The 13,664-nt window shown below is 39.4% G+C and overlaps 1 protein-coding gene across 1 annotated transcript in view; it reads right to left on the bottom strand.

Moving 5' to 3' along the window:
* The window catches only part of FBXL13 (F-box and leucine rich repeat protein 13), a 209,662-nt gene that overhangs the window by 64,320 nt on the left and 131,678 nt on the right, over positions 1-13,664 (bottom strand). The window contains exons 13-15 of the mRNA XM_026504143.4: positions 1,192-1,290; positions 499-616; positions 227-389 (exon numbers count right to left, since the gene is read on the bottom strand). Coding sequence (XP_026359928.4) covers positions 227-389; positions 499-616; positions 1,192-1,290 — 380 coding nt within the window. The remainder of the gene's footprint in view (positions 1-226; positions 390-498; positions 617-1,191; positions 1,291-13,664) is intronic.

Below are 13,664 nucleotides of genomic sequence, written 5' to 3'. Positions count from 1 at the left end.
CATGAGGAAAAGTAGCCCATAAGTGTTCCTGTGCATTCATTTAATCTTATAAGGGTCCATGATTCCACATAGGTACCCCTTTTTTGTGTTACCACAGAGCTCTGCGCTTCCCTGCACTTGGACTCCTGACTTTCATGTTTACTAACCAGTGAACCCCTTGAGGAGAGGGTCTCGCACATTTTAGATAATCAATATTTCTTGAATATATAACTGAATGACTCATTACCTTATACAATTTGCCAAATTCAACACAGTCAGTTGCTTCAAAGGTGAAAGTGACTTAAGGCTACCATCTGTTATTCTCTTGCAGTCTGCCATGTAAATGTGACTGATATTTGGATAATTCTTGTCTATAGATTTGAAGCATGCATCAGTAATCCTTTTATTTCCTGTTCAAAAAAATAAAACACGACAAAGCAGAAGGCAAGTGTTGTATTTGTAATGCCCCAAGAGTAAAAGTAAACATTAATGCTGAACCCCATTTTTAATATCACAGACCTTCAAATCGGATCTTTGTGAGGTTACAAGTAGAAAGAGCTTTAAAAGCACAATCAGAAATATGAGGCGCACCAGTGAAAACTATTGATGTAATACGGGAGCACTTTTCAACTAAAGCCTATAGAAGAAAAAAAGATGATTAAATTTACCACAGTATATAGAATAGGTCTAGCAAAGTAATGAGGTTATTTATTTTTTTCTCAATATTTTCAGAAGGAGACATGTTAACTATTAAATTTTTCTAATTTCAAAGACAATGGTAACTTTATTTAATATATTTGAATACACTTACATTTGAGTAATGAAGAGGAGTCAGAATTAAATCCTATTACAAAGGTGTGGGAAAACATGAGAAAATGGGATGCTGAAAAAAATCACTACATTGAGAAGTTTGACACATAGAACTAAAAGTTTATGCTTAGGCTACAGTATCTCTGAAACAAAAACATCCTAATTAGGAAACAGAGTTTTTTAGGATATGTAAGGATTCAAATGTTCAAATGTGTGTGTGTGTGTGTGTGTGTGTGTGTGTGTGTGTGTGTGTTTGCGTGTGTGTGTAAATTTTTTAATGATTTTCTTACTATAAAAACAACTAAATTGAAAATCCGGTTCATATTTTTTAATAATTCAAACCACTAGACAATGTGCCCCTCTATTAGGACTGAGAAGAAAATGCACTTTGCAACTACCTACTTTTACACAGTTGTCCGTTAGTGTTGGCATGTCGTTGATGGTCAGATGCATAATTCCAGTGCAGCTGTTTGCAATGTTCCTGAAGCCTTGGACTGAAATCTGAATTGTACAGAGTAGGTGAAAATGATGGAAGAACTCATTAGCATGACATCTAATAAACCCTAAAGAAGTAATATCCCAAGGTATGTCATGATTTTACTACTGTATTTTAAAATTGAAACCATAAAATATGGCAGACTTAAGAGGAAAAGAATCTCGTCTTGATTTCTTTACTACTTAATTTCTTATATGTATATATTGTGAAATGATCACCACAATAAGTCTAGCTACCTTATTGTTTATTTTTTTATTGAAGCAAAATTCACATAACACAAAATTAATCACTTAAATGGGCAATTAACCATTCATAGTCTTATGCAACCATAACCTCTATCTAGTCCCAAAACATTTTCATCACTCTAAAAGGAAACTGAATCTATTAAGCAGTTGCTTCTTACACACGCCTTCTCCCAGCCTCCCGCAATCACTATCTTTGTGGATTTACCTATTCTAAATACTTCTTGTAAGTGGAATTATATGATATATGGCCTTTTGTGTCTCCTTTCACTTAGCATAATGTTTTTGAGGTTCATCCGCGGTGTAGCATCATGTATCAGTACCTTATTCATCAGTACCTCAACTGAGAGCATGAATGGAGGGGAGGGAAGGGGCAGAGGGAGAGGGAGAAGCAGACCCCCCACTGAGCAGGGAACCCAACACAGGGCTCGATCCCAGGACCCCAAGATCTTGACCTGAGCCAAAAGCAGATGCTTAGCTTACTGAGCCACCCAGGCATCCCCTGTGGCTGAATAATATTCTGTTGAATGAATATACCACATTTTGTTCAACCATTCTTCTGTTGATGAATATTTGGGTTATGTCCATCTTTTGGATATTTGAATAGTGCTATGAACATGCATGTACATCTATTTGAGTACCAGTTTTCAGTTTTTATGAGTATATATCTAGGAGTGGAATTGCTGGACCATATGGTAATTCTATGTTTAACTTTTTAAGGAACCACCAAAATGTTTTTTACAGCAGTTGCACCATTTTACATTCCACCAGCAATCTGTGAGTGTTCCCACTTCTCCACATCTTTGCCAGCATTATTTTTCATTTTCCCATATTTTCCTTTAAAAAAATTTCCTAGTGGGTTTGAAGTGGTACCTCATTGTGATTTTGATTTGCATCTCCTTAATGACTAATGATATTGAGCATCTTTTCATGTGTTTATCAGTCACTTGCTTATTGTCTTTGGGGAAATGTCTATCTAAGCCCTTTGCCTATTTTTAAATTGGGTTATTTGTCTTTCAATTCTTGATTTGTAAGAGTTCCTTATATATTCTGGATACTAGACCCTTAGATATATGATTTGCAAATTATTTCCTCCCATTCTTTAGGTTGTCTTTTCACTTTTTAAATAATGTCCTTTGATGCACAAGTTTTTAATTTTGATGAAGCCCAGTTTATCTGTTTTTTTTTTCTTTTGTTGCTGATGGTTTTGGTGTCATATCTAAGAATCCATTGCCAAATCCAAAATCATGAAGCTTTACCTTCAGTGTTTTCGTCTAAGGTTTATTACCTTAGCTCTTATATTTAGGTCAGTGGTCCATTTTGAGTTAATTTTTGTATACAGTATGAGGTAGGAATCCAGCTTCATTTTTTTGCATGCAGATATCCAGTTGCCCCAGCACCAATTGTTCAAGAGAGTGTTCTTTCCCCCATTGAATGGTGTTGGCATCCTTGTTGAAAATCAATTGGCCATAAAAGTAGAGGTTTATTTCTAGTCTCTCAATTCTATTTCATTGGTTTATATATCTATCTTATGCCAATACCACACTGTTTTGATAACTGAAATTTTGTAGTATTGATTTTTCTTTCAACTAACATTATCCACATTAACAGAAGCAGTAGCAGTGAAGAACATTCAAAACATTGACTGATTGAAGGATCAAATGCATTTGCCTATGATTAATTATCTTAAAATAACTTATATAGGTTTCATTTCCTATAAAAAATAGGCATGAATGGGAAATCAGATGGTATTTAGATTCAGTAATGGAAAACCGAGAGTCCACCCAGGAACAGACAGTGGAGGGAACGCTCCCACAACGTCATCTTCACAACAGCATGACAGGGGGAACAAGCAATAGCAGCTGTAATGGACCTCTCAGAACAACCAGAGCTCAGCTCAAATGCCACCTGCTCAGGAAGTGTCCCTGAGCCTTAGATTAGGCCAGGTTCTTATTATATACTTATAGCACCATATAAGTATCATAACTATAGTTAAATTAATGTTACAATTAGTTGTTGAACTAACTCCAGCAGGGTTAGTTCGCAGCAGGGTACCTATAGTGTCAACTGAATAGATAATGAAGTAATATTACTACATGAGAATGTAAGAATGAAAGAATTTATGAATGAATTATGAGAACCAAGTGTGAGCACCCAGTCAAAGGCCAGGAGAAGCCCTTGAGAGAAGGGGCTGAGTGTGCAATCTTGAGTGGCTGCAGAAGCCAAGCCCTTACTCAGGTAGAAATATATTTGCTGCTATGGTCTGAATGTTTGTGTCCCCGCAAAATTCATATATTGAAATTCTAAACCCTCAAGGCGATGTTATTAGAATGTAGGTCCTTTCAGAGGTAATTTTGGACTCTGCCTTCATGAATGGGATTAGTACCCTTATAAGAGTCCCGGGAGAGATCCCCCACCCCTTCCACCAGGTTAGGTTATAGCAAGAAGGCGCTGTCTGTGAACCAGATTCTCAGTAGACTCTGAATCTGTCAGTGTCATGATCTTGAACTTCCCAGCCTCCAGAACTATGAGAAATAAATATCTGTTGTTTATAATCTATCCAGTGTCTGGTATTTTGCTATAGCAGCCTGAACGGACTAAGACACTAGAACAATTTTTTCTAAAGAATTTTTGGGAAATATGTTTCTAATGTCTGAACAGGGTATCTATTTTGGCCCAGGAATCAGACAAAATTATCTTAAAGAAATAAAGCTGCACACAGGGATTTATATATAAGGATTCTCTTTTCCTCAGCCCTTTGTTCTACTTAGGCCTTCAACAGACTGTCTGAGGCCCACCCACACTGGGGAGGGTAGTCTGCTTTACTCAGTTTACCAATTTAAAAGTTAGCTTCATCCAGAAACACCCTCACAGACAAACCTAGAATAATGTTTAATTGAATAGGTGGGCACCCCATGGGCCATTCAAGTTGGCACATAAAATTAACCATCACTGCTACCTTGGGGACTTTGGACATTTGAGATTCATAGCTGATGCTGTTTGCTCTTTTGCCTGCTTGGTTTTGGCCAATCATATGAACTTGCCTGGCCACATTTTTATCCATATCAGCATCTTTGAGATTATCCACCCTGCCTGGCACCAATAATAACTGAACCAGCCATAACTAAAAAGAAAGCTTTAAGAACTTATGGTTGTCTCACATGGTGAAGTTAAAACAGAAACCCTTAAAGTTCCAATCCCAAATATTTAGTTAAGGAATTTAGTTTCTCAAAGTTAAATAATTAGTAGGGGAAACATTTCATTTTTAAATGCATGTGTATGTATATTATTTAACTTGTGTAGCTTTATGAGAAATCATTTTCAGCACTGTTAGAGTTCTCACAGAGTGAATGTGATTATCCAGTGTTATGGAAGTCTCAGCTCATAAGTGACTCCTCACACATGATGACATACTACAAAATGGCTGGAGGTGGGAACAGCAGGAGAAGAGGCAGGCTATTCTAAGGAGCTTGGACTTCTATATGCTGGGTAGCCTCCAGGAGATGAGGAAACAAAGGTCAGGTTCCTCGATCGATTTTCCCCAGATTACAAATTGACAGAGCAAGAACACAGATGTTCAACCTCTTAATCCAGTGTTCCTTCTGATTGACATTCTTCAACAATAACATCCATTTCAACTGTCCCATCCCAGCTGTCATAGGTCTTTAAACCTAGCTGCTCCAGCCAGAAAGGCATCTGACTTCTCCAGTACTCAGTGGACCTCTCTGCTCTTTGTCTGACCTTGTACCTCCCTTTGCCTCTTTGTCCTTTCATCTACTCCAGCCTTAACTACTTTTCAAGTTCCAGTGAGCCCAGCTCCTTTCCTTCTCTTTCCCTTACAAGTCTAAAGCTCTTTATTTTAGCCATAACTCTCCTATAATCTGCATGTCTTAATTCCCCCAAAGAGATGATCTTGTAGTCTTTTTAAAATTTCTTACTGTGTTGGACAACTTTTTGGGGCCAAATGAATTAAATTTAGGAGTAAGACAAATGAAGTCTGGGAAAGAGTTCAGAATTTGGCTACAGACAAAACTGAAAACAATTCCAAGTCGAAGGTAAAGCACAGGCGAAAGCCAAGCAGCGGGAGCAGTGGACTTGGATAAAGTGGCAAGATCACCCTTGGGATGAATAGGAAAAGTTTAGTAGGTAAGGAGGGAGGGAAAGCTAATGGAAGACCCATAAGGCAAGAATGATGTATTTTGTATTGTCCTGTCATGGATTCTTCTAAATTTTCCACAAGTATTCCCGGAGAAAAGTCCAGGAGAGATGAATGAACACTAAAAATCTGGAGATCAGAGAAGGGAAGAACACTGGGCTTGGCATCAGCAGAGCTGGGTTTGAGTCTGCCTCTGCTTCTTTCTCGCTTGTAACAAAAGGCAACTCAACCTCTCTGACCCTTAGTTTTCTCATCTGTAATAATACCCTTTTTTTTTTAAGAACTACTTAAGAAAACAAAACAGGGTAAAATGTATGTAAAAGTGGTTAGTTAGCACAACGTCTGGCGTGTAATACTGGATACTAGTTTTCCTATTACTATTCTTCTGGGTGCACGGTCCTCCCACAGAGAAGTAAAGATTCAAGAACTAGAGGTAGAGGTCCTTGAAAGATCATTCTAGTGCATCCCTCACATTGCAAACATAAAGAAATGGTATTCAGAGAAGTAGTGTGATTTGTCCCCAGTGCTGGCAGTGCCAGACAGAGAGCTGAATGAATGAACAAATGGTCCTGAGTCACACCATCTATGGCAGAGCCAATGCTAGAGGCCCCCTGTCGCCATATGACACACAATTCCAGAGATGGGAATAGTTGTTTTTTTACAATACTTCTAAATTCTTCCCCTTTATCTCAGACCCTGTGCCATTACCCTATTACTAGTATTTCAAATAATGGCTTCCCCTGTAAAAAAAGAAGAAGAAGAAGGAGAAGGAGAAGAAGGAGAAGGAGAAGGAGAAGGAGGAGAAGGAGAAGGAGAAGGAGAAGGAGAAGGAGAAGGAGAAGGAGAAGGAGAAGGAGAAGGAGAAGAAGAAGGAGAAGAAGCAGAAGAAGAAGCAGAAGCAGAAGCAGAAGCAGAAGCAGAAGCAGAAGAAGAAGAAGAAGAAGAAGAGAAACTTTTTTCTCTCTTGCTGTCTTGGAAACATATTTTTGACAAGATTTTCTGAACAAGGGAAAAAATTATAGCAGTAATCAGCCACAGCTGAGTGATTATTTGCAATGCAGCCAAACACTTGGTGCTATCAACCAATAAGACTGTATCCAGAAAAGGGGTGGGGAAACCTCTAAGAAGAGCTTTTTAGTTTTGCCTTGGCATGAAATGCTTAGTTCTCTACATGGTTTATTTTAGAATATCCAAAAGATGCTTGGCTAATATTTTATGACTCAAATATTCATGCCAGGATCTTTTAGGCCAACCAACTATTAGTTGTCCTTTCTCTCCACTGAAATAATGGTAATATAAGCCTGAAATTAAAAATTCCTCTCCTAGGGAAAAAGCAGAATACTTTACCGTGTTAAAAAGCAGGCCTCGCCACAACTGATACCTTTGCATCTTCTGTTTAGTATTTTTACAAAACTTGGGATCTAATATGTCTTTATTTAGTTGTTAAGTGGCTTTAGCCTGGACACCAACTGGAGCCCTGCCCCTCTGCTCTTTGCTGGTAGAACTCCCATTGGTTAAGATGTTGGGGAAGTTGGCCGCACCAATGCTGTTCCAATCTCAAGTCCCAGCAGACAGCTACTTGCTGCTGATGGGGGCAGAGAAGTTTTGGTGATCACAGAAAATTCTCTCCAGCTGCCTCTGGGTGGGTCTGAACCCATGAGCAGGACAGGACAGAGCTGTCTGTGAAGAAAATGAGTTGTCAGTGAGCCATACAAAATGAAAACCAAAGTGTTGAGCACCAAGCACTAGCTCAAATCCCTCTTTGCCGCTCCAAGGTGGCCAGAAAGAGGGCAGGAACTTATCCCAGAGAGAATAACATATTACCAAGCTTCCACTTTCCACTTCTTCTTCACAATATTGTCTCTGAACCAGTTAGCTCAGCAACACAGAAGAGAGATATATGTAGGGCCAGACCCTCTATGACAGCTAGAGATCTCTATCTTAAGTAGACATTGCCCAAGTTGTGTTCCTGTACCATTTCCAGCTGTTTCTCTCATTCCAGCAACATTGTTACCAATGACTAATGGATAATGTAATGACTTTAGTCATATCCATATATCCTTCATGACCTCCTGGTGACCTCAGAGAAGCCTGGCTTCACAAGTAGAATGAACTGTTGGAGGGAAAGACAAAGACTTTTCCCAAAACATGAAACATTTTGTTTTATTGCATTCAAATGTGCCACAAACTTTTAAAATAGCAACACTTCCCAGGGTCTGCACTAAAAGGGCTTGACAGGCTTTCAAATATTGTGTCCTCTGTGGTGATAGGAACAGAGGCCTAGTTATTATCCCTTTTATGATCCCATACTTTCCAGTCTATATATTCTTCATGGCCACCCTCTCCTCTGTGTTTGCTAACGCACTTTCCTAGGTACCCTCCCTGATCACTTCAGGTAGAACTGTTTCTTCCTCTTAGATCCCAGAGCACCAAACACCACAGCCCTCGGTTTGAGTTTTGCATCTTCTGCCTTGTATAATTACTTGAGCATATGTCTAATATACCTGCCAAGGAGCACAGACAGCATCGTATCCATCATGTTCTTTACAGTACAACACAGGTGCTTGGGGCAGAGTATGATATAACAACTGTTTTTTAGTAGACCAAGTAGTTGTTGAATAAATTGTTTGTAGAATGTAAATCAGAATTAATGGTTCCGAAGGCAGAGGGAGGGGGTTGTCAATATGGTCATTTGTTAAAGATTGCTGTATTTACCTAAAAACATTGGATAGCCAATCATAAAAAGGAATGTGAGTGAGGAATTAGAATAACAAGATTAGTGAACCCGACAGATGCCAGGAAGGCAAGCATGCGTGCCAACTCCGTGCACTCCCTGCACCATGACTCAGAGCTGTGATCTGCAGGAGCAGGCGTGGCCCTTCTTAAACTTTCTCGTTCCTGCTTAGAGTACACGATCTTGTTCTTTTCCTCACCCATGGTCAAATCACTCATAGCTTCTCCTGTACTACAATGGAAGTTTAGCTCCTTTTTGACTGAGAATCACAGCTTTAATACTTTCTTATTACAATACAATGAACCATGAAGCTACTCGGTTTGTCTAGATTTATTGAGCTAGATGGTGGCTTTATAGCTAGAGTTCTAACCACGGGCTTCACCCAGGTCCAAAGACCTAAGTAGAGTTTTGTGATGAGTTTATGAAATTCTGTATGTAAGTCACATCCTAAATAGGGAACAGAGAAGAAACTGAAATACGGTTTTTCAGAGAGCACTGAAATTTTTTTCAAACCTTTTTTCAGGAGTGTGAAACAGGATCTTAGTCCCCTGAGACTCATTTTGCCATCTGATTCTTCAAAATCTAAAAATTGTTGCCAGATGTTTCATTTTTTACTGCTTAATGTAATAAACATCCATATACAGTTTGCCTACAAAGAGATTGCATTAAGCTATGGATGCTCATAGTGGGTGTTTGTTATAGTTCTTTATTTTTATTTTCAATATGGCTATCATAGAGTTATCCTCAAACTAATATTATAATACCCATTTAAATTTATGAGTCCTATCTACAAGAAATGTAAAACAATTTTCATGAATTTTATTTTTTTCCCCAATGCAGTTGGAAGTATGATTCAGAAAAGACAGAAAGCATTCCTTTGACAGGGAAACTGAGGCACAAGAACTGACCCAGAAAAGCAGAAATTGTACTGTGACTTTTCGGATTCGTGACTGCTTTTCCACTAAAACTCCTTCTTATTAATGACACTTATGACCATATAATTTTTTTAAATAGAAAATGCAATTTTTTAAAATCATACGCAGTATATAGCACTTTACAGTTTTACAAATGATAGTCTAGTGGTATAGATCCTGTTCTTCAGAATTAGTTACATCAAAGTTCTAATCTTGGCCAAGACATTTTTTGTGTGACCTTGGGCAAGTTGCTTACTCTGTCTTACAGTCATTTTCAGTGGTGTGCGAGGCCAGTTTATACCAGCTTGCATGCGCAAATTATTAAATTTTTAGGAACTCTGCAAGCCAATTGTTAGATTAGATTAGATTAGATTAGAGGCACCCGGGTGGCTCAAAGTGGTTAAGCCATCCGACTCTTGCTTTTGGCTCATGATCTCAGGGTTGTGAGATGGAGCCCCTAGCTTAGCGGGGAGTCTGCTTCTCTCCCTCTGCCACTCCCCCTGCTTGTGCTCTCTCTCTCAAATAAATAAATAAATCTTCAAAAAAAAAAAAACCCCACAGCCAGATTAAAAATTAAATAATATAAATTTAAAATTAAATAAGTTATATTAACAAAGGCGGTGAATACTCGAACTCGTCACTTCCCTAATTATTTTATTACATATTATTATTACCTATGCTCTTGGGGACATTTATGTTTTTTGTATCTGTACTGTGAAAATATTACATAATGGTATATCACTGCACCTCTCTTCCCAACTCTCTCTTCAGTGACTTCGCATTGGTAAATTGAAATATAGTTATTGGTGAGAGTATTTATACCATGGAAATCAGCAACCATTGAAAATCAGGGCTTTCCCTGCTCCCTGCCAGTTGTTAAATGTTTACAGCACAGAATTTTGCAGTTTCCACATCTCTCAAATGGGAGTAATGACACCCACCTCATATAGTTATTTATAAAGATTAAATGAGATAATAAATGTAAAACACTCACCTCAACACCTAGCACCTAGTCAGTACCCAACAAATGATAGCAATTATTATTACTGTATATTAAAATACAGGATAAAGGAAAATGGAATCAAATATAAATGAATTATAATTTAGAATTTAACTGTCGCCAATTCATTTTGGTACATAATCTGCTTATTTGCAACTGGTTTAGCTGGTCGCACAACTCTTATTGTTCAAATTACCCCTTATTGATAACCTAGCAAACCTGTACCTCCACTCCCAGTTTCTGTGCCAAGGACCAGACTTCCGCAGAAAAGCACAGAATTCTAAAGCTGAAAAGGAACTCCAAGATCATGTGGCCCTAACTAGCCATTCTATAGATGAGGGAACTGAGGCAGAAAAACCAAGTAACTGTCCAGAGTTGTGCAAGTGGTTAGTGGCATAGCAAGGACTAGATTCCAGGTCTCCCCACTCCAGGCTGGGGCTCCTTTCACCATCCCATTGCCTTCTGCTATATGAGAGAGAGAGGAGAGAAACTGCTTTCTACTCTTGCTTTGCTTATGCAATCTCCTTTCTATTTGGCTAGTACATTCATTCCTGGGCATGGCTCTGTGGCTTTCGCCCACCTCCACCACAATCCCCAGAGGTGAACAAGTAAGACCTTCCATGATCTTTGCCTCTCTGGAAGGGGAGGTTGGAATATGTAGCCTAGAGAGAAATGACCTTGGAATCTTCCCGTTTGCAGTTTGCACAACGTACCTTTAAGATGTGTGGGTCCCAGAGAGAGACTTAACAGTACAAGAACTACTGATAAACCAATTATTATTGCATTGAGTCATTTGAACATTTCTGGGATACTATCCCTTTTCATTTTTGTTGACTTGGGTCTAGTGACTGAAAAATAATTGATGAATACTTTCACTCCAGTATTTCATAGTTTCCTAGGCTCTTTCCTTCCCCTAAATCTGAAGAAATGTCAGACTCCACCCTTAACAAGAAAAGACTCTGAGACTTTGCTCTGGCAAGTTGCCAACTTCTTAGCTACCTAACAGACTTCCTGAGCTTCCACCTGAAGCACCTGCTGGCCATTCCCTGAGATTACCTGTTGTTTCTTTCGTTCATTCATTCATTCATTCATTTATTCATTCATCAAACATTGATCACAATCCTACTACATGCAAGGTACTATATTATGTGGTAAGGATACAGATACACAGATAAATAAGGCACTACCCTGACCATCAAGGAGCCCGCAGTGGGGAGAACAGCAGACAAATAAGCAGACTACTGAATACATAGAGAATGCTTAGCAGAAATACAATGATAGAAGAATACACAGGAAGGATCATAACCTAGTTTGGGTTGGGGGAAACGAGGGGCCAGTGAGGACTTCCTAGAAAAGGTTGTGGTTGAACAAAGCCTCAAAGGATATGTAAAAGTTCACCTGGTGAATGGGAGAAAGGGTCAGTGTGAGGGTGTCTAAGCAGAGGGCAAAAGGTGAGCCTAGTAAAACAACTGAGGCTGGAAGTGAAGAGCAGGGGAGGCACAGAGGTCGAGGCTCCTATTGCAAGCTCTTTAACTCTCTGGTTTAACTCTCTTCAATCTTAACATGTACATTGGAACCTTGGCCTTCATCTGGTTCCTTCTTTCACTCCATGTTCAGAGTTGTTGGTTTTCTAGGCATTTGCGTTTCAGCCTGAGATTGGCTATAGCCCTAGCCTTCCTTCCCAGCATTGCTGTGGTCATTCCATGCTTGGCTTCCTACACAGTGCCATGACCCACTGCCACACACAGTTGGGGATACATTAATCTTAGGATAAGTGGCCACCCAATGATAATATCAACAGGAGAATCCTTGGAGTTACACACAAACAGAGCAGAGGATAAAGGGAAAGCCTAACCAGGAATCACTGCCCTCTGCACTGGGACTGTCTCATGGACAGCTAGGAAAGCTTTGTCCTCTCCATTAAAATTCTTCATCCTACCCAGATTTTCTGTTTTTAGATTTTGAAAGAAACAAGAGCTTTTGGAGACTGCTAAAATTAACAGGGAACTAATGTAGATATCTTTGGAGCATTTTAGCTGATACTTTTCTATCCATTTACTCATTCATCGTGGGGACGTGTGAGGAAAGACATAAAGAAGGTAAGGCAGTTAACCACACAGATAGCCACAGAAGAAGGATTCCAGGCAAGGAAAATGGCCAGTGCCAAACCTCCCGATGCAAGAGCTCGTGTGCTAAGAGAGCAGCAAGGAAGCCAGTGTGACTGGAGCAGAGTTTTGGTAAGTGGGAGAGTAGCAGGAGAGGACAGATTGCATAGGGTCTCGAGGGTCCTTCTGAGGTTTTCCTTTATTGAGTGAATGAGATGCCTCACCAGGTATTTGAGGAGAGGAAGGACATTGACTTGGGTTTTAAAAGGATCACCCTACATGCTGAGTTGAGAGTAGACTTGTAGGAGGCAGAAGTGAAAGCAGAGAGACCCGTTAGGAGGCCAGCACAATAACGCAGGCAAGAGATGATGGTGACCCGGGCTGGGCTGGAAGCTGCGGAGGTAGTGACAATGGTCAGATCCTAGGGAGTTCTGGAGTCACAGCCATCTGGCCTTCCTGACAGAGCGCATGTGGCATGTGTAAGAGAAAGAGAACATCCGAGATAACATACTAGTTTGCCAGGTCTGCTGTAACATAGTACCACAAACTCGGTAGCTTAAACAACAGAAATTTGTTGTCCTACAGTTCTGGAGGCTAAAATTCCAAGATCAAGGTGTCAGCACGGTTGGTTCCTTCCCTCCTTCAATGTGAGGGAAGGAAATGGTCCAGGCCTCTCTTCTTGGCTTGTAAATGGCTATTCTCATGTTCATATGGCACTCTTCTGTATGCATATATCTGTGTCCAAATGTCCCCTTCTTATTAAGGACATCATTCATCTTGGATTAGGGCCCATCCTAATGATTTCATCTTAGCTAATTACATCTGGAACAACCCCATTTCCAAGTAAGGAGGTTCTAGGGATTGGGACTTGAATATGTGAATTGGGGGGGGGGGGGTTACAATTCAATGTAACAGATGACGCCAAGATTTTTGGCCTCAGCAACTGTAAACATGAAACTGTCCTTAAGTGACATGGGGAAGGCTGAAGATGGAGCAAGGAGTTATTTTTTAGAGCAGGGATTTTTTTAAGATATGAGTCTAAAATTTGAGGATTGGTTTGGAGATATTTATCATATATATGTGTCTCTATATATATCATATATATTCATTTTACTTCTGTAAACATATATTACTTCTGTATATATAGTCTTATATACATATATATATACTCATATAAGCATATACACATGTATATCGTTATACATGTATAAACACCCTCCTCTATACA

The sequence above is a fragment of the Ursus arctos genome, unplaced genomic scaffold, assembly GCF_023065955.2.
Source record: "Ursus arctos isolate Adak ecotype North America unplaced genomic scaffold, UrsArc2.0 scaffold_3, whole genome shotgun sequence".
Taxonomy (NCBI): Eukaryota; Metazoa; Chordata; class Mammalia; order Carnivora; family Ursidae; genus Ursus; species Ursus arctos.
The sequence above is the reverse complement of the archived record's forward strand: the minus strand, read 5'-3'. Positions and strand labels throughout refer to the sequence as shown.